The sequence below is a fragment of the Cibotium barometz genome, chromosome 9 (assembly GCF_041138505.1).
Source record: "Cibotium barometz isolate CiBa-2024 chromosome 9, ASM4113850v1, whole genome shotgun sequence".
Classification (NCBI taxonomy): domain Eukaryota; kingdom Viridiplantae; phylum Streptophyta; class Polypodiopsida; order Cyatheales; family Cibotiaceae; genus Cibotium; species Cibotium barometz.
This window is the reverse complement of record NC_141054.1, coordinates 56,956,355-56,982,714: the sequence shown is the minus strand read 5'-3', so window position 1 is coordinate 56,982,714 and position 26,360 is coordinate 56,956,355. Positions and strand designations below refer to the sequence as shown.

Sequence of the window (26,360 nt, the reverse complement as noted above, 5' to 3'; positions counted from 1 at the left end):
AAGCCTAAGACAAATTCTATCATGGGTTAGTTGATTGGTTTGTTTTGGTGGATTTTATTGGATGTTTTCCAAGTTTTATATGGACTCATCAGGTGCTACCTAGATCACTTGTGTCTAGGGGTTTTTTAATGAGTGCTACACACATGTGTTTCACTTGCTTACTTTGGAGTTTTGTTTGAACGACACTACATTCATATTCTCCGGATTGATGAGTTAGCCACCAATTTTAATGCTTCTTTTGGCATGATTAATGTCAATCAGATGGTATGCATTGATTTTTATGATCAACTATGGTTTTTATGGATTTGAGAAGCTTTATGCTTTTATCCATGGTTTTATAAGGATCTTTTGATCTTTTGGATAATTTCATATGCTTTGAAGGTAGCATTTGTCTTCGTTTTTTGCACGTAATTTTGGACTATGTTCCTTGTACTCTTGTACATATTCCAACTTGGATACCTAGTTGCTTATGTATCTACGTGAGTTATTTTTCTACCCTAACTTTATTGTTTATTGGGTAGTTATCATTAGAAAGGTGCCAATAATTCAATTTCTTTTCTAAATGATGTACTCAGAAAGAGTTATTCCTTGATGTGGTCTTAGGAATATAGAGACAGATTTTAGTATGTGAAAGTCTGGGATAAGGCCATCTTATTTCTTTTATATAGGATTTTATCATATTTCCTAGACGGCATACTAGGGAGTTTCAAATTGTTAAGGTATGTATGGGTGATATCATGGTGGTATGGGACGCTAGTGACCCCTCACATATATTATCTTATTAGATAATTTGGGCTCAAGATTGTTGCTTTGCTTACATCACTTAGCATGTTGACCTCAACATTCAAAGACAATCTCATTTTCTATATTCACTAGAAGTTATAGTGTGGGCATTCTCTAGATAAACTTCTTTTATCTATAGCCTGCATGTTTTGATGAGTGTAATCTCGTTGGCATTTTCACTTGTTGAAGTCTCTTTCTTTAGAGTTCAATGAGTTATCTTGTTATGTTCAGATTAAGGAAATTTGGATTTTTCCTTTGTTGGCATTTCTTTCTCTAGTTCTGTACTTTAGGTGATTTATATAGTCAACTTGATGGTTTACAGATGGACATATGTGACTCATTGAGACGCTGATGACTCTCTACATTAATATGGGTAACTCAAGATGTCTATTATTCCATGTGCAGATGTGGGTACGTCGGGGCGCCGATGAATCCCTGGTTTCTGATGTTATAATGCCATGTTTTCCTACTTTATTCCGAATGGTTTACAATGAGAAAGTTACTTTGAGTATGAATTCCTCTGATCATCCGCAGTAGTCTAATGGGCAAATAGAGCGTATGAATCAAATTGTAGAGGATATGCTTCGTGCATATATCTCTGGAAAAGCATCATATTGGGAAAAATATCTTCCAATGATGGAATTTGTCTATAACAGTTTTAAACATACGGCTATTGGTTTTAGTTCATGCTTATGTATGGGTATCAACCCAGGGCACCTATTGATGTCGGTCTTAAGGACATCAAGCTTGATGCATCGAGGGATTTCTTGCGTGATATGCAGGAAATGCTGACCGAAGCTCGGGATTCTATCAGGAGTGCTCAGGATAGGGCACAGTTCTATGCTGATAAAGGACGCTCAATTTGGTCTTTTGAACTAGGAGCGTTGGTTTATTTAATAGTTCCTAAAGATTTTTAGACTTTGTTAAAAGGAAAATGCTCGAATTTATGTCTGAATATACTTTGTCTGATACAAAGCAATACCTCCATCACACTGCTTAAATTGTATCCCCAAATAATGATGCAAATGCCCCAAATCTGACATCTCAAAAGAGGCATTCAAATCAGCCTTAAAATCAGCAATATGACTTTCATTTGGTCCTGTGAGCAGCATGTCATCGACATAGAGAGCAATGATTAGATGTACATCATCCACATGTTTAACATACAAAGTGCTTTCTATTGGACTATTCTGAAAACCATGTGCAGTCAAATATGCAAGTATTTTTTCATACCAAGCTCGTGGAGCTTGCTTTAAACCATATAAAGCCTTTTTCAACCTGCACACCTTGTTTTCCTGCCCTCTTTGAACAAAACCATGAGGCTGCGATACATACACCTCCTCATGCAAATCTCCATTCAAGAACGCAGTCTTTATGTCCAACTGATGCACATTCCAACCATTATGAGCTGCCAATGCACAAATGCTACAAATGGTGGTCATACAACAAGTAGGAGCAAAGGTCTCATCAAAATCAATGCCCTTTTCTTGAGCATAACCCTTTGCATCAAGTCTAGCCTTATAGCGATCAACACTGCCATCTGGCTTTCGTTTCAACTTAAAAATCCACTTACATCCAATGGCCTTCTTACCAATAGGCAAATCACACAAAGACCATGTACCATTCTTCATTATAGCATCATATTCACTTTGCATTGCAGCCAACCAATTTTCTGATTTTTGTGCCTCATCAAATGAAAGAGGTTCTTCCTCTTCACACATACTAGACACAGCCAAAGCATAACAATATGATGCATAAGAGGCATGCTGAAAACCTGAACGAGTACGACTAGACATAGGTGCATCAATTTTACTATCACGCAAGGTTTGTACCAGCCATTTAGGCATACCTCTAGCCTGCTCATTTTCAGCCCTATCCTCATGAATTATATCTTGTAAATCTGTATCAAAAATAGGCTGATCTATGATGTCGTTTGAAATCTGCATAGGCTGAATATTTACCTCATTAGGACTTACATTTGAATTCCCACCTGTAAATAGAGGCAACAATGTATCAAATACATCCCGTGAGCTCACACCTGTCTCTTTGGTACATGATAACAAAGGCTGCACAGCATCTTCCACAAAAACATCATCTCGACTAATCAAGATACGCTTTGACTGTGGATGATACAATCTATAACCCTTGCTCTCAGCACTGTAACCAACAAAAATGCATTTGACAACCTTATCATCCAATTTTCTGCGTTGTTGCACAGGCACTAAAGCATAGGCCAAGCAACCAAAGACACGCAAGTGACCAATAGAAGGCTTCCTGCCATGCCAAGCTTCGTATAGAGTAATAGACTGCAAGGCCTTAGTGGGACACCTGTTGAGTACATATGCAGCACACATGATAGCCTCAAGCCAAAACGCATGTGGCAAAGCTTGGCTCTTGACCATACATCGTTCCATCTCCATAAGTGACCTGTTTTTCCTCTCAGCAACACCATTTTGCTGAGGGGTATACGGCACTGTACATTGGTGTTTTATCCCACGACTAGCCAGAAATGCATCAAACTCTTTAGACATGTACTCCCCCCCTTGATCAGAACGGAGGGTGCCCACATTACAATTGGATACATTTTCAACCATAAGCAAAAACTGTTTGAAGCACAAAAACACTTCGAACTTTGCCTTCGATGGATATACCCATGCATGCCTTGAGTAATCATCAATGAAAGTCACGAAGTACAAGTGTTTACCAAATGACGGAGTTTGCATAGGTCCACATACATCACTACGTACAAGTTGCAATTTGCAATTGGCCCGCACAGAACCATCCTTTGGAAATGTAGAACGCTGCATTTTGCCCAAAATACAGCCTTCACAAACATGTTTCAATGGTGCCTCAAGAGGGGGCAATGAAGCAACCATATCAAATTTCTGCAAATGCAACAAACTAGCAAAGTTCAGATGACCAAAACGAGCATGCCATAGTTTTGCATCTGAAACTGCCTTTTCATCAGAAACTGCATTTGCTGAATCTTCCACACACTTGTCATAAGAATTGAGCCTATAGAGTCCACGAAACAAGGTGCCAGATACAATAATCGTATCACCAGAAGTCAAATCATGAACAATACATCTGTTATCCACAAATTTGACTACAAGTCCAAGTCTACAAGCGCAGAGACAGACAATAGATTCTTCTTTATCCCTGGCACATACAAAGTATCTGAAAGTGTGAAAGCGCTGCCATTTGCAGCAGTAAGCATAATTTTACTAATGCCCTTCACTTGGTAAGAAGCATTATTGGCACATGTGACAGTATTCCCATTAGGGACAGCCTCAAGAGAAGTGAACATATCACGATGCGAGGTAATGTGCTTTGTAGCACCACTGTCAAAATACCATACATTAGAGTCAATAGAAATTGCCAAACATGCATCATCATGTACAGATGGGTCATAGTGGCAATACACGCTAAACGCCCATTCTGTATCTTGCACAACATTTGCAAAATCTGCATTTGTAGAAGCATCTGCTATTGTGGCTGCATTTGACTCTTTCTTCTTTGCCTCCTTAGCCTTTAGCTTAGGGCAATTCTTAATGACATGATCATTTGCCTTACAATAGTTGCACCTGGTCTTTTTCTTGCCTTTATCAAGAGCCTTCTCAGACTTATTGTTGCTACCTGTGGGGGAAGGAGAAGAAGTTGCAGACCTACTAATAGGAGAAGAAACAGTGGAAGGGGCTGCCTTACCACTTCTTCTCTGCTTCTGCTGGGGCAGCAATAAATGCTTGATCAACTGCACGCTGCTTGGCCCTGTTTTGCCTGGACTGCGCTTCTTGCAAGAGCTTGTTGACTAAAGTATCATACTTGACAGCATCAGGTCTGTCCTCAGTAAGAAGTCTCCATGTGGAAGCAAAAGTCTGATATGTCTCAGGTAAAGCATCAAGAACAGTCTGCACAAGAGAATGATCAGGAATAATCTCACCTGCAGAAATCAACTGTTCCTTGAGATCTTTAATCTCAGCAAGAAAAGCATTCATGTCATCATCTTCCTGCATAATCTTCAATTCTAGCTCTTTATGCAGGTAAGAGATTTTTGCCTCGTTACGACCTGCATACAAACCAGCTAGAATATCCCAAGCCTGTTTTACTGTTTTAGCTGAATGAATATGTGGGGTGATGTTACGTTTGACAGAAAGTGCAATCAAGGCATGAGCCTGCGCATCTTTACCATCCCAACGAGCTTGTTCAGCAGTGGGTAAAACAACAGCAACAGTAGAGCTGCTAGAACCTGCAACATCCTCAACAGATCCTACATCCACAGAACCTGGACGTACATCCATACCCTGCACAATGTTTCACACTCCTTTTGTAACCAAAACATGCTGCATCATGTATGCCCAAAGTGGGTAGTTGCTATCTCCATCCAATTTGTCATCAGCAGATAACATGCGAAATACATCATTGCTGTTATCAGCCATGGCCACTGACTGAAACTGATGCAAAAGCTACCTATAATGAAGCAAAGACTGAACAGAGAACAACTCGTGCTATGTAGCACGGTCCACAATAGAATACGTATGCCTCAATCGGAGAACGTGAGTCGGAGGGTGCTGGGGCGGTGTAGCACTGTAAGCCGATGCCTGCTCTGATACCAATTGTTGGAATTAGGGTTGCAGGAAAGCACACAAAGCTTGGAGAAGAAGAAGCAAGAATGCACACAACACAAAGTGTATTAGATTGTGTCAATGTACAAAAGATAAGTTAGCCCTAGAGTGATGGGTGTATGTACAATCCGGGGGAAAAAACCTTCTAAAGAGGAAAAAAGTGCCCCGATGGTCCTAAGTGTGTTCACACACATCACTGCCTATATATATATATGGCAACAAATAGGGGATTATTTTGCTAGTCAGTGATTAATCAGCACTAATCACTATATTTTGGTACAATTAAGGGTTCAAATTTACCATTGGGTATCTGATACAGATCCTTATCACTATATTTTGATGCAATTGAGGGTTCAAATTTACCATTGGGTATCTGATACATATCCCTATCACTTCATATTGCAATTCAGAGATGGTTTGATACTCCAACCATTAAGTAGAGATTTGTTACCCTTGGCTTTATGTAACCCTACAGCAGCCAGCAAACCTAGAGAACTCTAAAGCCCCAGATCTAGCCTCCCCACATACTCTGTTTTTTGAACACAAAATAGGGGATTATTTTGCTAATCAGTGATTAATCAGCACTAATCACAAATTTACCATTGGGTATCTGATACAGATCCCTATCACTTCAGATTGCAATTCAGAGATGGTTTGATACTCCAACCATTCAGTACAGATTTGTTACCCTTGGCTTTATGTAACCCTATAGCAAACCCAGAGAAGAAGGAATGACATCGGAAAACTTCATGGAGAAATAGCCTTTTCCCATCAGAAAATTTGTCAATCTAAATCTCCAAGCATGGAAGTTGTTCCTGCCAAGCTTCTTTGTAACAATCTGGTTAATTTCATCATTTGACATCTTGTCTGCAACACAAAATCACCAAAAACAGCACTCTTGTTTGTCCTGCACAAACTGCTGTATTCTCTGCAGCAGTACTATATTGTACCCAAACTGTCACAACCAGTGTATTCTCTGCAGCAGTACTATATTGTACCCAAACTGTCACAACCAGTGACCTTCATTTGCATACATACACCCAATAGCACCTGTAAGACCTCTTTGTAGTACACACAGTGTTTGCACAACCAATCGCCCTTCCTGCAGTACTAAAAACAGAGTTTTGTAGAGAATCAAAACTTACCCCCCGCAGTGCACGTGAATGCCTACGAACTGAAAAATGGAGGTCCAGACGCGCCCGAAACGTGTTTTCGGCTTTAAAAATGTTGTCCGAAGGAGTGTATACTTGCACTTAAGCTCCACTCCCGTGAAGACATCTCCTCAATCGAAGTTTGTTTTTCGGTGCCTCCCGAAGAGTGAAAGAAATCAAGGAACATGAAAAATAACTGCATTGCTTCATTTTCAATGTGAGTGCTACATGGGCTTTATATATCCTTTGGATCTAGTCTTGGATGACATCATTGATGATGTAAATGAGCTAGATGCTTCTCCTAAAGATGCTCCACAGCTCCTTTGATGTAGGTATGCCCCTTGACATGTGGATGGACATCTGGAGTGATGCTACACACTTTGATTTTAGCTAAGGATAATATTTCATCCTATGAACATTTGTTTTATGGCTAAGGGACAAGTTGGGCTTATATTTCTAACACCCCCCTTAAGCCAAACTTGACACTCTAGTAAAAGTTTTGAGCCTAACAACATCCCCCCTTGATACATTAGAGTCTTAACCATACAATAACAAGGTTTGAGTACTCTTTACAAATAACAAGGGAAGAAAACAACTAAGGCTTTTTGACCATACAAGAGTGGACAATGACAACCTTTTTACAAAGCATAGGAGTCATCATCATCTCCTGTTCCAACAATATCGGAGACTTCTACAAAGTGATTTTCTTCAATAGTGTTAACCTTCTCTTTCTTCTTGTCCTTGAGATAGCATCTTTGTGATGGATGATTTGTCTTTCCACAATGCACACAAGGGTTGTTGGTGAAGAAATCCTTTGTTTGGTGATTAGTCCTCCCACAGGTTACACATTTCTTCTTCTTGTTGATGGTGGAGATCGCATAGGCACCTTCTTGGAAGTCTTTGATTTGTTTTTTTTCTTCTTCATGTAAAGAGTTTATCACACTTTCTAAAGAAGGAATAGGATCCTTCTCTTTAAGCACAATGACAAGTTGATCAAATTTTGAAGACATAGTCTTCAATAAGATGGCAACAACATCTTCATGACGTATAGGATATTGGACATACACAAGTTGAGTCATAAGACTCTTTAACCTATTGATGAGTGAAGCCACTCCTTCATTTGCTTCTATTGTGAGTCCAGAGACATAGTCTTCAATAAGATGGCAACAACATCTTCATGAGGTATAGGATATTGGACATACACAAGTTGAGTCATAAGACTCTTTAACCTATTGTGATGAGTGAAGCCACTCCTTCATTTGCTTCTATTGTGAGTCCATAGAGTTGCATTTTAAGACTAATCTTAGAATGCTTTGCTTTAGCACCAAAGATTTTCTCAAGTGTTTCCCAAGCTTGATCTGTAGTTTCAGCATCATCTATATAATGTATAAAATTATCATCTAATGCTATGATTATTATCCCTAAAGCTTGTTCATCCTTTGCTTACAAAGCAACAGTGGTAGCTCTAGTGACAACTCCTTCTCCCTCTCCTTCTACTAGTGGTTTGACTAAGCTCCATAAGTTCTTTCTCATTGCCCTTGACCTTTGTTTTGCCAGGTGTGAAACCCTATGCCATTGAGCTTATCTGGATTCTTAGAATTAGAAGACATGATTGATGTGGATGCCATAGATAGGGAGGTCCTACCTCACTGAGAAGATAGACTCAAGGCAGTGTCTATAATCCCTTTACAAGAGGTGGCATTCAAGCTTCATAACCACATACACATATATTATCTATGTGGATAGAGATGTGATAATGCTTAATCAAAGCCTTTAGTGCATGAGATAAAATTATTATGATCATTAAAAAAGGATTAAACAAGATCATTACCACCAAGCATTAAAATGCTTATGTAGAAAATCTGCAGTAGAACCCCCCTCTGCAAATCAACTTGGCATTAGAGATTGGCTACACCATTTGGCAAGCCCTTTTAGGGGAAGCTAGAGCACCTTGAGGCGCACTTGTGGCTCAAAGGAATTGATGCAATTCCTTTTATGGAGAGAGAACAAGGCTCTGCAACATCCGCCTACTCAGAAACGATGACAAATTGGGGGAAACAGCCGTGTGCCGGGTCGTACAATAGAGCGAAATCAGTCAATTGAAGCAATGGCGACCTGCACCATGATTTTGCCTGTAGAAGGCGGTGAAAGCCCTCCAATATAGGTAGGTGTTGTTTTGGAAAAGCCTATTTTGGCTCCACTAATGGTGGGTGATTAATAACTTAATTAATATACTAATGGTGGGTGATTAATAACTTAATTAATATACTAAGTAACTAATAAATTAACTTAATGAAGGCCTTGGGAAAATAATTGGCTCTGATACCATGAAAGAAATCAAGGTGGGAAGAGATTTGAGCCATTCATAATATGAAAAATAACTGCATTACTTCATTTTCAATGTGAGTGCTACATGGGCTTTATATAGCCTTTGGATCCAGTCCTGGATGACATCACTGATGATGTAAACATGTGGAGTGATGCTACACACTTTGATTTTAGCTTAGGATAATATTTCATCTTATGCACATTTGTTTTATGGCTAAGGGACAAGTTAGGCTTATATTTCTAACAAAGAGATCCCAACAACGGTGCAGTAGTCCTAACACAAAGGGGGAAGAGTAGGTGAAGCTCTTACCCTCGTATCGTGCTTCTCTTGCTTACCGCTTAGCTTCTTAGCATCAACCAGGCTTTGATACCATGAAAAGATGCAGGGATGAAGAGAGCTCTTGCAAGCCTAGAAAAGCACACACAAGATGAGAGGCTGAAAATTGTTGTTCTTCTTCTTTTACAAGAAAAGGGTTCTACTCAAAGATAAGGGAAATACATATGTACTAAAGTACTATGAACATGGGGTCCATAATGTGAACATGCTAAGTGAGTGAGATGGCAAGATAAGTATGCCATAACTCACTATTGGACTAGTAGGGGGTGTAGTCCAATTGTAGAATCACTGGCGAAGATCTATCATGTTAGCATCCTACCAAACACGCCAATGATGTAAGTGGTGGAAATAGTCACCCAAGCACATCATGAGTGTTAGCTTGTGTTGAGATTGACATCTCAACAATAATAGTCTCTCTAAGCGTTGGTGGCCTGATCGATGTGTAAGCACATAGGCACTTATATCTGCTCACCTCATGAAGAGCTAGCTTTAAGAGTAACTTTAAGCATATAAATACTTAATTTCTACTAAGTGTAAAATTTTGATGCCATGCATACATTCTTGAAGGTCCTTGGTTCTCGTCCTACTAGGAGAAATGTTCACCTTGCCTTTCCAACAAGGGGCTTCTCTAATCTAGTATAGCTTGAGCCATGAAGAGCTCAACTCTTGTAGAGTGCTTGCTTGTCCCTTCCTCCTGTGCACATTGTCAAACCGTCATAGCTCCTCATTCATTGATGTCTTTCAACCTCACTCACTCCCTAATCACACGAGTTGCAAAGAGGATAGAGAGAAACACTAGCTCTACTTTTGAATGAAAGAAAATGATTATAAGCATGAGAAATAGACTTTTAACTTAGTAAGAGTCTTCTTTCACTAGGTCATTCAAAAGGGCACCCACTCCCTCCCTAATCACGAGTTGCAAAGAGGATAGAGAGAAACACTAGCTCTACTGTATCAATGTAAGAAACACTATCTCTATTGTATGAATGTAAGAAAATGATTATAAGCGTGAGAAATAGACTTTTCACTTAGTAAGAGTCTTCTTTCACTAGGTCATTCAAGAGGCCACCCAATACTAGCTGCTTCTGCAAGGCTTTTATAATCATTTTGATGCCTGATGCCTTAGGTTATGACCTTGAAGTGTACATGACTTGGGAGTGTCATAAAAGTACTTATAACTAAGGAAAAATGGGATTACAATATATTGAAGATGCTTTTAGATAATTAGTTACAGATATTGTCGATAAAGTGACCATGCTAGCCAGAGTTTTTAGAAGTCCATAGGTTAAGTTATGGCCATTTCAAACTTGTTTATAGCCCATAACTTACTCATAGCTTAGTTTATTATTTAACTCTTCTCTAACAAGTAATTCATCAAATATGGGCCTAGAAACATAACTAGGCATACCCTAGTACCATCAAAACTAGATAATTCTCCAAGTACTTGTTACATTAAAACTTTGAACCAAATATGGCATTTAATCACATGTCCTTAGTGGGTTCTTGTCTTTGCATATTGCGAACCCATATTTAGTCCATATAGACCTGTGGATCATCTCAAATTCACTATATTTGACCTTGTTCTTGGTAATTTTTACCATTTGGACCTATCTTGTTGTTTTGAGAAATGTGGTTCATTTCAAGAGGGAATGAAAAATACAAGCACTTCACTCATCTCAAGTCTTTCTATGAGTACAAGTTTCCATCTTGTAACCTAATTAAACTTGAGTCTAGCACTGTTAATCATTGTCTCATCTCAAGTCTTTCTATGAGTACAAGTTTCCATCTTGTAACCTAATTAAACTTGAGTCTAGCACTGTTAATCATTGTTAATCATGCGAGAACTTAGGCTCCACCCATTGTAGGTTAATTAGTAATGATTAGCAAGAAATTAGCATGTGTTTAGCTTCTTCTAGAAATGTGTTCCCAAGATACTCATGTATTTTAGCATGGTACCAGAGCCACCCCTCTCCCCATACCTTCTCATTAGTCATTTTGATTATTATTAACCTTAATCCAATCATTAGGCCTACTAAACCAAACTTATCCTTTTCCCCCTTTTCCAATGGGCTAAGCTTTGAGTGGTTCATTATCTGTGCAAATTGCAAATTACTTTGAACCACATATTACCCATTCCAAAAGACAAGGTGAGTGCCTGTAAAGTTAGAAAAATCATCGATGAAAGTACGAAGAAAGTTGAGGAGGCACTCCTTGAAGATATTGGTGGATTGTTTGTTGGAAGGTGGCCACCCAAAGGGCATCTTGTTATAGGTGTATGTACCCCATTGGATGATGAAAGCTATTTTGGGGCAGTTGATGGTGACTTGGTTGTACCTACTAGACCCATCCATGAAGCTATACAGGGCATGCCCAACAACATCCTTTAAAACTTGATCCATGAATGGGAGTGGAAATCAATCCTTGATGGGTGCTTTGTTGAGGGACCAGAAGTCCACATAGACACAGATCTTGTTGGTCTTCTTCTTGGGAGAGATGATCGTGGGGGAAAGCCATTTTAAGTGTTCCACTTGGGAGATGATTTGGGCATCCTCCATCTTTTCCAGCTCCACCTTGACTGCCTCTGCATACTATGGGTTGAGATTGTAGGCTCGCCCATGAACAAGTCAAGTTCCTTCCTAGATTGGTATGGTGTGAACACCAATGTTGATTGGAACACCTTACAACTCCTTTTATGTCTAGGCAAAGACATCCTTATAAGATAGGAAGAAGGCGACTTGCTTAAGTAGGTGGGTTGGTCCCATAGCTAAGAGGCATACAAGATGAGACAAGGCTCCTCTATAGTGTTGAGATTGAATTCATGGATGAGGTCTTGGCAAGAGGGAAGGCTAAGGGGTTACCATGTCTTGGCTCCTTTGGAGAGGAGGGTGGGGTTGTAAATTGGGAAGGTGTCGTAGTGTTCTTTTGTCCACCACACGACCTAGGACACTCCCCCATGGGAAAGGTTGGTCCTTCCACAGACACTTGTGGTGGTTCTCTGTGCTAGGGCAGTGGGGAAGTGGTCGGACCTATGGTGGGGTTCTTATTGGCCTTGTGTGAGAGGAATTTGACCATCTTGCACCCTCTGTGGCAACCCGTACGGGTTCTCCTAGCCTACAAGCTCATAGTCCTTGGAGGAAGGGTTGGTGGAGTCATTTGGTACCTCCGTGATGTCCACGATGTAGGATGTCAGGCCTTCCATCGCTTGGAGCTAGTTAAGTAGTTCTGACTCATCACTGTGGGGAACAAGGCCTTATTCTTGCATAGGCAATTTTCTGAGGGTTGGAAGACAAAGCAGAGGATATTGTGGCACCATAGATCCATTGGTCCAAACCTTCCCTGAATTTTAGCTCCTATGGTTGCTCTTGAGGAATCCACAATTGGTCAGAAACCTAGTTGTTCCAAGCCATGGTCAACCAAACAATGAGTAATGAGTAAGCACCTTTGACTTCAGGAAGCCGGATCACCATAAAGTCCAGAAGGAATGGGATCCCTTGGATTACTACAGGGACACCCTCTACTAGGCCAATGGGGGTCACCTCCCGTTGGTCAGCCATTTGAACATATAACTTGGTTGTTTGTGTTACTGTTATGGCTCACCCAAATCCCCTTCTAAACAAATCCAACAAGAACATTACCTGGTGAACTGCAACTGTCGTGTGGGGATCTTTCCATTGGCTAAGCTCGTAACCCTTGAGGTCTCCAAGCTCCACAACTTGAAAAGTAATTCCACCGCGCCTCCCGAGCGTTGCCACACCACCGCATTGCACTACGTGTACTCGTCCCTCCTCTAACCTTAACTCCTTGATGTAAGATTGGTAGTAGGTCTTGTTAACCCTAGACATGGGTTAACATTCCCCCCTCCTTCCTGATGCTGATTGTGTCCTTAATCGCGTAGAAGGCCTTTGTGTGGGGAGAGTTGAAAAGCTTTGTTGATGGATTTTGATGTTGAGTGAAGTTAAATGGTCCTTGTTCCTTCGGAAGGAATAAGAAGGGCTAGTTATTAAATGAAAAGGGTAGAGATTAGCTAGAATTCCTAATGGGGTGGTGGTGGTGGGGGTTTTTGAGTGATTGCATTTTTTTATTTTTGTGAGTAATTTTTTGGGGTATATTTTTTGCTCAATTTATTTTTGGCAATCATAAGCAGAGTTACGTGTTATTTGTGTCAGTTGGAAAACTAAGAGATGTTCATAATAGGAGAGAAGAGAAGGAAGGATCCAGAGGAACATAGACAAAATCATCAGAACAAGATCACTTGAAGAATTTGGCCTTTGATGATGTCCCTTTGTGTGTCAAGATTCTTGTCAAATGTTGTTGAATATAGGACATGTTCTTGCATGCTTCTTCCCATGTGATTTTTATGCTTTTATGTATATTTAAGTGTTCTATGAAGTAGATATACATGAAGTACATGAACTGAGTCAAATAGACTCTTATTGTGCTGCTGCGTGTTTAAGTAACCACTTGTTAGTGAGCCATGAAAGGATTACGTCGACTTCCAAGGCTAATATAGACATCTTCACTAAGTATTAGAGATCAATGTGTTGTGAAGACTCTAGTTTTTTTTTCGAGAGGTTTGCAATCTGAAGGAAAGTTCTAGGCGATGGGTTGCACGATTAGCCACACCATGGCCCCCCATCCAGAGATGTACCTGGAAAGTTGTCAGTGGTGGTGAGGCTCTAGTGCAAATATTCTCTAATGCATGAGTATGGATATGTACTCCTGGAGCAACTACTACATTAACTTAGCCAAAAGAATAGTAAGCTATAAGCTTAACAAAAATGTATTGACTATTGAAGATCATTGGGAGTTTCTTGTGATATTCTACCATTTTTTGGTAGGCCATTTGTGTGACTCCCTTGTGTTTTTATATTTTTCTTTTCTTTTTTTATTTATTTATTATTATTATTTTTTAACCACCTTGCGAGCAACAGGTTCTTGAGCTACTCTTCTTTTTGAGAGAATAGGTTCTTATGTCTGTCACGTAGCTTCTACAATTATGCTTTTCATCCAGAGGGGTGAAAAGAGCATTGTGAGTTTGTCCTTGATGGGCTCATAAGTCTCCGTTTAGATGTGGGGATTGAATTTATGGCTCAAGTGTTGTCGAGGAGGAGGTACAGCTTCTAGTTGGTTGCCATTGGTGTTGACTACACATGTAAGCTCTTGTGTATGTGTTGTATTCACAAGAGGGGTTGAGTGGCTTGCTTGGTGTTGCTTGGGCCTCCATTCTTATCAAACTTTAGGTAAATCTTTCGGAGTCAAAGTTGGTGGTGAAGGTTTCTTTATGTTGTTGGATGTTGGCAACCATATGATGGGATTGCCAACATAATACCATTGTTGTTGAAGAATGTTCACAGACACCCATCTTTGATGAACAGTAGGAGTTAATGGTTGATGCCTTTGAGGCTTATTTCTATTGATGAACTTTGGAATCCAAGCTTTAGTAGTACCCTTGAGCTTGTAGTAATGTTTTTGGTACCAACACTTGTTGAGTTGTGGGAGTTCTTTGAGGGACTCGCATAGGCTTTTGTGGACGATGTTGTGGAGTACATTAATTCTTCTTTGGCCTTTGAGTTTTGCATTGAGGAAGAGGCTTTGATGATCGAGGCACCCAAATTGGATTGGCACCTTTTTGCAGTAGCCTTGATCTACAAGTAGCTACTTTTCCACCCACATTTTGATACCATTAAGATACCTTGATTTTGTCTATCATGGTGGGGTTTTTCTTTTTGGTTGAAGCGAAAGGTGTGGGGCCTCCTTCACATTGGTTGGAATTGAGGTTGCAGGTTTGAGACTCATTGGGTGTTGTTGATGAGGCTGGAGTCTCGTGTGGAGTGGTGACTGCTAATGTTGAGTCTTTTGAGCTTGCAGCTTTCTCCTTTGGTGAGGTTAGTCGATGAGGAGTTGTCGAGGTCGATGCTTTTCCTTTGAGTTCCTTTTTAAGTGTATATGGTTGCGCTTGGGGGACTCCTTCAAGAATAAATGTTGATTGTGAGATTTTGGCATTCGATTTTGTTAGTGAGGATGGAGTTGAAGGGTTAGATGCTTTGTCCGAGTTGGTTATTAACACAAATGGTAGGTTTTTGTGTAGAGGGGCTTCCGAGGAAGAATGTTGTAGCTTTTTGTGTTTAGTATCATAGAAATCCATTAGGGTTGGATCCTCTTCCGTGCAGTATGGTATTGTCAACTTTGTGTCGTTGATCATCATGATGACCCTATCACTGGCAAAGCACATTGGTGCTTGGGCAGCAATAGTCCATTTATGTCCCAAGATCAAATTTGCTTCCAACACATACTCAACCACAAAAAACTTACACGTAAGGGGGTTAGATTCTATATACATTGTTTGTTCAAAGTACCCCAAACATGGCATGTTGATGTCTTGTGTGAATGGAATTTTCTCAGGATAAGCAGTGTTGGTTGACCTAGCAAATCCCATAACTCAAGGGTTATGAGATTGTGTTCTCGTTGTGGATAAATCTTTGCCTTGGACTATGGTGATTTTATTATAAAGTTCAAATCCAAGTATAACCCTTGGGATATTATGAGTAAGATACGTTGGGAGTTCCAGCTCCTCCAAGGTCTCTTTCTCCTGTAGGAGCAATTTCACAATGCTCGCAGGAGTGTCCAAGGTGACCGTTTGCATGGATTTGTTAATTGAATACCATGAGTCATGTACCCAAGTTCCACCAAGGATGACATCATACTCAAGGGGATCTGGGGTAACATGGAATCTAAATTCCACATTTCCACCAATTGTTTGAGTAGAATAGCTAAAGAAACCTAGAACTTCAATGTTTTGTCCATTGGTACCTCTTGTAAGTTTTGACTAGCTCAAGGGCTAATCAATGCACGTTTGCGCTTAACATCATTGCCCATTGGGAAATCTGACCATACCATGACAGAATCTTCAAGTGGAACCACCATATCCGATTCAGTTTCAATTCCCATTTCGGTTTCATTTTTTCATCCTCTTTATGGCTCTCAGCTTTTTCAAGAGTGCCCAATGTGTACAATGGTACCGTGGGTCCATTGACCACTTTAATTGAAGTCTGTTTGGAAACTTGCAAATCCTTACAGTCTTGTTCTATGTAGCTCTTGATATCTTTGGCACAATTCATGGTTAGCCTGTAAAGGTGCAAGGGCTGAAGCTAAGCTAGCTTCACCAACACGAGAGAAGAGCACTCCTCCAAATGAGGATTTGAGACACTACTTTAATTTTGTGAGGGATTCATTAAATACCTCACGTGCTTTTTTTAACTGCATCATTCATGCAATCTTTCTTTAATGACTCTTCTTGGTTTGTTGAGTTCATTTCTGTAGAGAGTACGTCTTCCTCTTGAAAGGGGAAGCGATACTCCTTTGGTTTTTAAATTTTGGTTTCTTTTTTAGGTTTGACATTATCAAGTTCAATCACAACCAGTGATCCTGTATGACACTCAACAATGCTAAGCATGCTCTCTTGAGCTTGCTTTTTGCGTTCCTCATATGTCAAGTGATCATGATTTTCAATTTTGGGTGGGTGGGCGAGTTCTACTTTCTAATGTTACTTGGATCGTTAGGTTTTCATTATGTTTGCCCATGCAATGAGAACAAACTTTCTTTTGGCCTTTTGTATAATGTGTCGCACATGTGGGTTTTGTGGTTTGAGGGGTAGCCTTTAAGGTGGATGCATTCGCATCATGTGTAGCTTTTGTCTCTTATGGTGTTAAGTCTTCCACGGGCTCCTTTCCCCTGTCCTTTATTTCAACCTTGGTTTCAACAATTTGTTGCTCCTTGTTTTTCTTGGGTTTAGAAGGTTTTGCATCCTCTTTTGTTTTCTATTTTAAAACATGCTTCTCTACCCATTTTGAAGTGTGTTCTTTTGCATTCTTTTTTACTATTTCACTTACCTTGGCTTGCAAGCACATTCAAGGGTACCGTGGAGAATTTCTCGTTTTGCACACTCAAGAGGTTAAGAGTCGTATTCTGCGAGGCAGGTTGCATTGAAGCAACTCGCCTTGGGAATAGAAGTATTCCAAACTGTTTAGTCTGCCACTTTGTGTGGTCCATGACAAAAGAAACATTGAAGTGTTTGCTTAATTGCTTCATGAGCAGTTTCTACCTTTAGGACTATTTTTGTTTGAGGCAAGGACAGCTGTAGTATTGATGTAACTGTAGGTGAATAGGGACATTGGGGTGTGTCATGACCAAAGGTTTTTGCAATGTATGCAGTACAAAAAGATAGGCCTAGGGTACGCACATTAGGGATTGGGATGGACGTAGTGATGACAATGAACACAAGGCATTTCACCCATCACTTTGAGAGGCATTAAGGATGTTTGGTTTTTTGAGGGAGTTCATCCTCTCTTTGCTTTGACAGTTTGGTTTAAGTCTTTGAAGTAAGGCTGTGTAGAATTTAGGGAATGATAATTCGGAGATCAATTTTTCTTTAGCCTTTGCTTCACTTGGTTTAGATGAGGAACATCTCATAGCATGATCATCCTCTATCATGTTGTAATCTAAACATATTGCTTCTTTACAACATTGATCGAATGTTTTTGGATTGGTGTGTAAGATGTTTTTCTTTATGCCTATCATATGAAACATCTCTTCAATTGAGCATCGTTTAGTTTCTCCCATGGCTCACATTGTGAGCCCAAGATTTTTATTTGAAGGATAAAATCTCTAATGGTTTCATTTTGTTTTCGCTCAATGAAATAGATTTCTCTTGCTGCACTCCACCGATCACCTTGTCTTAAAAAGCCGCGGATAAAGGTTGTTTTCAAGGTCCTAAAGTTTGTCTTAATCGCAAGCATTAATGTGATGAACCATCAACTAGCCTTTTCCACTAAGCAAAGGTTCAACACATGTACCTTGGTGGGGCAGTTTGGATTTCCAAAGGCTTCACATCTCTTTTCAAACATTTGCATGAATTGAACAGGATCAGTCGTTCCATCGTACTTGCCCCCATGATTTTGGAAATATGTACGGCTGTGTTTTTGAATGAGTCACTGAGGCCGTGTGTGGGTGCTCTTGTGGTTAGGACCTCATTTAGTCCTTGGGCAATCCCCCTTCCTAGATTACTCAATATGTCCAAGGTTTGGGCATTTAGGGATTGAGGTGACAGGGGGTGTAAAACCTGATGACAAGCTTGTTGTGGGCATGGCAAATGGTATTGGGAGGTGCATTTGGGACATGGATCTCAATGGCTTGAAGATTTCATCCATTGGGTTTAGTCTGGGTTTGGGCCCACGTTATCCCTCTATCGTTGCCATATTTTGACGTTGCCAATTGCTCCCTAATGAGTAAGCACATGTTTTGTTTTTTTGCTTTTTAGGTTTTCTTACAGCCCGTCAGCCTCAGGAGGCATGGCACACCTTTCTCTGGGGTTCGTTTGCCTTAATTTGCTTAGGCGCTAAACGCACGTGAATGAACTCTTAAGATATATTTTTCCAAAAAAGTGTGCCACTAACGTCGCAGATGGAAGCCGAGGTCTCAAAAGCACATGTAAACACCCTCTTAGGATGAACGTTTCTAGAAAAAGTGCATGCCAGTAGCATCCCAGATGGAAGAGGTCTCAAAATCTATTTTCCATCACTGTCTCAAGATGATTTTTTTTTCCGGAGAGATTTTTCCTGTTTTGTAGCCCGTTTTTTAATGTTTTTCAAAAGTAATTGGAAAAACGATGTATGAGAGAGTTGTAGTATTTTTGGAGTACTACAACTTTGTCTCTCAAATTTGTTCATAGTTTTGTCGATTAGACACTCAAAAAGTAGCCCGAATGTGGTACGCGGGCTTTTTCAGGCTATTTTGGACGATTTTGCCTTTTTGCCCCAATTTTTGACTTGAATTTTGAGGCTGCTGGTCAAAGGCCAAAACAATGGATTTTGCCCTCGGATGCTCATTGGCCTCACGGTTTAGGAGATACAAGTCTCTTTTTTTTCCACACGGACCTATTTTACATCGTGAAATAGAGGGTTTCACGAAAACGTGAAATGGGTATTTTACATATATTTTTTTCCACACGGACCTGTTTCACGTCGTGAAACAGAGGGTTTCATGAAAACATGAAATGGGTATTTCATGGATTTTTATTTTTTTCACACAGACTTGTTTCACACCATGAAACAAAGGGTTTCATGAAAACGTGAAATGGGTATTTCACGGATTTTTTTTTTTGGAGTCGAGAGGGAAATTCGAGTTTCCTTGTGTAGAGGAATATTTTTTAAATTTTAAATTGGGGAGAGCTAGGAATTTCCCCCAAAAGGTAAGTGGGAATACAAAAAGTCAACACTTTTATGACACCCCCTTACACCCTTCATAAATGACTCCCAATAGTAGCCAATTTGCCAACTAAGGGGTATCTTTTCATTCAGCCTTAATGAGTTATGAAAAAAGGTGCTTAAGAATTAGTCAAAGATTAATTCCTCCACTAATCTTTCCTCCTTTTAGACTAATTAAGAGTCCTAATCAACCACTAATCACTAATTAATTCACACCATTGAGCACATCATTGGATAGGGCATGAAATTGCTAAGCTATGTGCATCAAATTAGTGCATAATTAGAGTTTAATTAAATTCTTAATTTGAGTCTCTTCTCTTTATGCAAAATTAAGCAAAAGAGAGCAAAATTCCTCTAATTGATGTAATTAGGTATTTTGATGCATCTCAAAACACTTAAGAACACTATTTTCAACCTTTTACATTATCGATTTTGACCTCAAAAAAACACATTTTTTAGTTTTTTAACCTCTTGAACTAGATTAATCGCCCCATTAATGACAAAAACCAGTCAATTAAGGAAGATTAATTGATTTCAAGAGTTTTTAAGAAATTTTTCAAATAATTAAGCTAACCCTAATACTTGTTAACACTCTAATCACACTCACTTAAACCGTTGGCCGACCAGGAACTTTAGGTTCATAAGAGGCCTAATGCTATTACAATGACTACTCTCATAATATATCCATGAATTACATTACTTGGGACTTCATCCTAACTTTCTACCACACGCTCTTGAAGCGAAAATCGCCCATAAGTATTATGTTAGACCATTACAGGCACCCGTCCAAGCTGTAGATTTGAACACCATTGATTCATATCTTGAATGTATGACCTTTTGGTGTTCTACCTTGACTCCTTGATGTAATATAATGGTAGTAGCTCTTGTTGACCCTAGACATGGTTTAACAGTTACCTTGAGACCTATCGCCCCATGGAGTATGAATTCTGGCATGAGGTTTACGCTAGAGCCACCATTAACAATTACCCTAGAAAGTGGGGCAACATGAATCTCCATAGAGAGGTGGGGGCTTTGGTAGTCGATAAGGGAGGGACTGGTATGGTTGATACCCATGCAATTGGCAACACCTAACCCTATATAGAGTAGAAACACACCATACAACCTACCATACTGTACACCATACACTTGACCCTGTAGGGAGTGTAAACCCACCATAGGGCCCACCACCACCAGAATTGGGTGTGGCATACCATTGAGTTTCTCCAGTAGTGCACTGCGACATTGTCGAACATTGGGACTAATTTGGAGAAGAGCAAAGAGGTTCACTATCATTGTATTTTCCTTGAGTAGATGCTCCATGGAGAAAGGTGTAAGTTGTGGTTTTGAATGTGAAAGGGAGGGGGTAGGTGGTTTGTCCAACACAAAAGGGTGGTTGTGGAGGTCCTTAAAGGCTTGCTGATCTATGATTATGCAAGGGAGTGAAGGAGTGGTATCATTGGACTCATCTCCCATTTTCTCTTTAGGCATGGCCTTTCTTTGTGATCGGGTGAGCACCATGGCTGATGGTGGATCCTCATGAATGGTTGGTGCGGGTGTGAAGGACACGCCAATGGAGAGGAAGGGGAGCAAATGTGGATGTCCTACTAAGACTAGGTGGGTGGTTGGGGCTGGTGGAATGTGAAGTTGGATGAAGTGGATGCCCTTTTCTTGGGCAATCCGAGGTATAATGATCCTTGGATTCTGGATGGTGACTACTAATAGGACAAAACACCTTCAGGAAGGGGGCATGGGCTTTCGTAAAATGACCATATATCCCCACGTCTGTAAACTGTGGTTCGGAGTAATTATTGAGGGAAAGCTAGTACATCACCTAGCGGCCATGTGGCCATTTGTAAAGTATTAGTGAGGGAAAGCTAGTACATCATCTAGTGGCCATGTGGCCATTTGTAAAGTAATTTTTGGTAATATATGTTCTATTACGAAAAAAGAGAGAGATGTCTAGCTAATTTAATTTTCATGATGGCATGAGAGAGAGAGAGAGAGAGAGAGAGAGAGAGAGAGAGAGAGAGAGAGAGAGAGAGAGATGCTTAGCCAATGGAATGTTCCTGATGGCATATTCTTGAGATGATAGAGAGAGAGAGAGAGAGAGAGAGAGAGAGAGAGAGATGCTTAGCCAATGTAATTATCTTGATGGCATATTCTTGAGATGAGTGTGTGTGTGTGTGTGTGTGTGTGAGAGAGAGAGAGAGAGAGAGAGAGAGAGAGATGCCTTGGCAATTTAATTTCCTTAGATTAGTTGATTTTGTTGTTGTTTGCTTGGCTTGAGGCCAAACTTCAAAGGATAAAGGAAGAGTTTCAGAAACTTCCATGTGGCAAGAATTTGGAGGTTAGAGGAGGGGTAGGCTCCTGTTACTCTAGGAATTTTAAAAATATCAAGCTGGGAATTCTATAGTGGAGTCAACCCACTACGTACAAAGAATAGAGTAAGGCTTAAGTGAGATTAAATTAAGCCAAGGCCTATTCCAGATCTTTTACGTTGCGATTCAACAGTTTACATAGGAGGTTCCACCTGTGAACTGTTCTGTTTTGTAATGATCTAGAAGTGTTAATATTATAAATATCTATTTCCCCTTTAAAAAAAGAAGTGAGATTAAATTAAAAGGGAGTGGGATGCCTAGCCTTGATTTTTTTATTTGTGAGAAACGAGAACGTCCTTTTACAAAGGTCCAGCACCGAAAATGTGGGCGGGTTCAGGCCACGTGGGAAGGGGGGATTGGACCACTGTCGAACGAATTCACCTCTAAACTGACCGCTAAAAGTAGCAGGCCCTAAATTCGGAGCTACCTTATACCACGGAAAGCGAAGGTCCAACAACTGACCGGTGTGTGTGCCCACGATTCAGGAGAGCGCCCATTTCACAATGCGCCTGTAGAGCCCAATGAGAGCGGTGGCGCAAATCGAGGCTTGTTTAGCGGCGAATGTAGCTGCGCAAATGAGCAGATCGTCCTTTCCCGGCCCCGCGCTCGTGGGGGAAAGGCCCCTTACCAGCAGGCAAGACGGCTGATGAGATGAACAGTTTTCTGAAATTGAGTGATCTTTTGCCCATCTGGTTAGCTTTAGGGTTTCTTCTGCGCTTTGTGGGCGACCGAGAATTGGCCTTTCTGGCTGCAATGTGCCTCAGAAGAAAGCCCACATCAAAGGTGCAGAGCGTAGAGGACGCCCAGAATGGTCTCTCCCTGCTGGATTTGCCAGAATTAGCCATAGAAACTGTTCTCTCCAAGCTACCGCCCCATAGCCTCTGCAAGGTGGCCTCTGTCTGCAAAGAGCTCTACAAGAAATGCAGCAGTGACTACCTATGGTTGCCTCACGTGACATCCAAATGGGGCCGTGCCGCCGGCCCTTTGGCATACAAAGAATGGCAGACCTGCCATGTAAGCCCATGCAAATCTGATGATTTGACCCTCTGCAAGCCCATGGGCTGGCCCCTCGCATGCCTCTGGACCACTTGGGCCAAGCCTCCAGCCTATGACAAGGTGAATGACATCCAGTTTGATAACACGTACATGCGGTGGTACACAACCCTCGAGACCGGCGCCTTCTGGTTCCCTGCGCAGGTCTACAACCGTGAGGTATGATTGCAATTCTTCTTTCTCTTGATCATATTGGTTGAAGGGGTATTTGAAGGCAACCCTTATAAGTACAGTTATAGCCTTAAGCCAGCACCCCACTGAGGGTAGTGAAACTCTGGTTCACGTTCCAATCAGGTTCGGAGCTATTTTTTGCAGAATTGTTGTTATTTTGAGTGCACATACAGCTTCAAGTCAACTCTTTTGAAGGCGAAGGGACCCATTTATTTGGAAGTTTCCATGGGTTTGGGTTAACACGACATATCAGGTTCTAAGTGCATGTGTAGCTTCATGCTAATGTAGGGTAGGATCTCTCTGAGGCCATCCATTGTGTTGTATTTTCTTTCCCCGAGGATGAGTATTTGATTTGGGAGCGCGGGATTGCCTCTAGAGGGGGTATCTGTGTTTGAGCATCGGATGGTGGATTTTTCACTTTATCTTTAGGTTGTTTGTCGAGTCTAGTTTGTCAGAATATGGGAGCACAGGATTGCTTCTAGACTTTGAATCAGGGGGATATCTGTGTTTAACCATTCATGTGATTGGGGATTTTTTACTCGATAGTTGGGTTGCTTCCAAGTCTTTAAAGGGGCTTGTTTGTCAGAAAAAGGGCCAGTGCACTTATGAAGGCCTTGGCATAAGTGATTGATATGAGATTGGGTGTTTGCTGTTGTTGTATGTCAGCCTTTAGGGCACCATTGTTTTCGCTTTTCACTTACGTCCATACTGTTTTTCTTGCAGCATGGACATGTCGGTTTCTTGCTATCTTGCTATGATGCAGAACTTTGCTACGATCGACAGACAGATACTTTCACGGCGAGGTACTATTTGCAGAGGGACAGCCATTGCTACCACACTAGTTCTTCTATGCCATTTGATTAGCCAATCTTAGCCTAACTGATGCGTTGGTTTTAAAGGTATCCACCACATGGTTCTTGCTCTCTCCTCATAGAAGAGGGTGTATCATGGCAAAGACTAAGAGCTCCACCTGTCCCCACAACAGCGCATGAGTTGTATATATCTGATTCTCTGAACGAATTGCAACCAGGAGACCAAGTTGAAGTTCAATGGCGAAGGAACAAAAGGTTCCCGTATGGTATGCAATGGCTCAAGCAAGCATGATGATTGTTTTGCAGACTTTTCAGGAAACAAATTAAATCCTGCCTTTTCTTTTTCACAGGATGGTGGTATGGACTCGTGGGACATCTAGACACGTGTGATAGAGATAGCCAACATTGTTGTTGCCATTTGGATGGTGAGTTGCTTCTCTTTGATACTCTGTTTTATGGCACTTAATGTCTTCCGGGAACCATAATCTGCAGGTGTAAGGGCCCCTTTTTCACTTGTTCCCAAAGGTCTTTACCCATCTATACTACTCATGATGCAAAAGGTTATGTGGACCCAATCCCACCTGTGGATGTACATGCCATTGCCGAGGGAAAGGCCATTACTTCTCAGTATTGCAAGAAAGTCTAGTATGTTGTGTTTCACAATTGATCTGATGATGGCTTTTGGATCAATGTGTTTCCATGTGGCAGACTTGCTATGGTTGGAATTCAATCAGTATGCACCTGGATCTCGATGGAGGAGAACAGCAATTAACCGAAAATCACATCAAGAGAAGGGTAGTGAGGCTGAAGGGTTCTATGCTGGCATTCGGAAGTTGCGTTCCGAAGAAGAAATCTCTGCATGGAGGCAACTTTGGCCTAGGGAAACCTTGGAGTAGCAAGCTTTGCCTTTTAGATTTGTCTTTTCACTTCTTTCAACCAGCCAACTCAGATTAATTATTTTGGGCAAAGCTTTTTTTAATTATTTTTGGCAACTTGCAAATTCAAGCAAGTTGTTGCAAGTGTCTTGGAGCGAACTTGTAATTATTTTTTTCATCCCACATTGAGGATGGAACAATTGCTCTAAAACTATTTGATTGTGGTCTTGGAGCTATGCTGGCACTAAGGGATATGTGTTGTTTTAAAGTGTCCATTGGTAGGAATAGAATGGTAGTCTAACACCTAAGAATTGAGTGATTGAATAAAGGTTCAGCCTCAGTCTAGTGGAGCAAAACCCATTTGTGTGGCTTTTTAGAGAGTTTTGAGCTTGACCCTGACACAAACTGAGGACCCTGACACAAACGTAGATAAGTGTGCAATTAAATAAATCAAGTAGAGGTAATTTTTGAGTGGGTTCATGGACAAGGCTCGTATGGAGGAGACTCCTTTTTCCCCTTTATAGGAGCCCTTTCAAGCTAAGGCAAGTTATGTGAAATAATTTTTCTTGTGCTCTGCATGTGTGTGAAGTGGGAAAAACTTCGCAATTTTGGTTTCTTTGAAATGAAAAGAGGCATGTGAATGAAGTTTTGTTGGCAAGTTTGTGGAGCTCTCAAATATATTTTGTGATTGTAATCATAAGTACAAAATTTGTAGAAAAGCCTTGAGACAAGAAAACAAAAAGCCAAAAGAGCAATTGCTATAGGAAAATTTGTAAGCCAAAGGAAGACAAAGGCAAAGTGATAGTGCTCATATCTACGACATCATTCAACACCATGTCTCCACTATAGATGTGATCATATTCAAGTCATAGAGTAGCAGTTGGAAATCACTAGATATGAGAATGCTATGATAACCTCAAATTTGATCATGAAAAAGTGCTCAAAAAAGTGGATAAGCTCATTGCTCAAAACATTAAGCTTTTTGACAAAGTGGAGGAGCTACAAGGCACGAAGTCACTAGCAACATGTGGAAGAGAAAAAGAGAAGCAAGGCAGCACATTAGAAGAAGAGGGCAGGGTAGAGATAACCATGACTCAGAAGAAATAAGAACTCCCAACACTAAAAAAGAGCAATCAAGAGTTGTAAAAACAGGTGCAAGACAGGCAGACATGGACATGCATGGACTGTGGAGGCTAAGGCCAAGGAAGCTACCAAGTTATCTATGGAATTAGAAAATCTCAAGAAACATGTTAACTGCTTCGTTGCTTAACGTGGTTTCGCTTGCCCGAAACAAGCACTTAACTTTTGTAAGACAACACAAACATATAAAGCAACCCAAAATGAGCATTTAACTTTTGTAAGATGACACTGAAACATATATGAAGTTGCCTTACCATGTGCTTAATGTTAAATAGGGAAAGTCTATGGACTTAGTGTACATAGTTGATTTTGACTAGTAATGGAGAGACTAGACCATTTTTAAGTCTGTGGTGGCCGGCCTAGTGTGAAAACTAGTCATTTATATGTAAGTCATTTTTATAATAAGCAATACACTATCATTCCCTTGTAATAGTATTCTTGTGAGCTC

At 40.6% G+C, this 26,360-nt stretch overlaps 1 protein-coding gene across 1 annotated transcript; it reads left to right on the top strand.

Annotated features, from left to right (window-relative positions):
• Nucleotides 1-22,351: 22,351 nt before the first annotated feature.
• LOC147635744 (F-box protein At2g26850-like) lies at nucleotides 22,352-25,001 on the top strand. Its single transcript, XM_086803146.1, has 5 exons — nucleotides 22,352-23,073; nucleotides 23,809-23,888; nucleotides 23,985-24,163; nucleotides 24,248-24,322; nucleotides 24,606-25,001. Exons 1-5 carry the CDS (start codon nucleotides 22,513-22,515, stop codon nucleotides 24,791-24,793), a joined length of 1,083 nt encoding a protein of 360 aa, XP_086659272.1. The 5' UTR covers nucleotides 22,352-22,512; the 3' UTR covers nucleotides 24,794-25,001.
• Nucleotides 25,002-26,360: the final 1,359 nt, after the last annotated feature.

Excerpts from the sequence above, each read along its gene's own strand:
- LOC147635744 (XM_086803146.1), top strand. The coding sequence starts at position 22,513 with ATGAACAGTTTTCTGAAATTGAGTGATCTTTTGCCCATCTGGTTAGCT. Across the intron at positions 23,889-23,984 it reads ACAGATACTTTCACGGCGAG|GTATCCACCACATGGTTCTT; the intron begins GTACTATTTGCA and ends TTGGTTTTAAAG. Across the intron at positions 24,323-24,605 it reads TTGTTGTTGCCATTTGGATG|ACTTGCTATGGTTGGAATTC; the intron begins GTGAGTTGCTTC and ends TCCATGTGGCAG.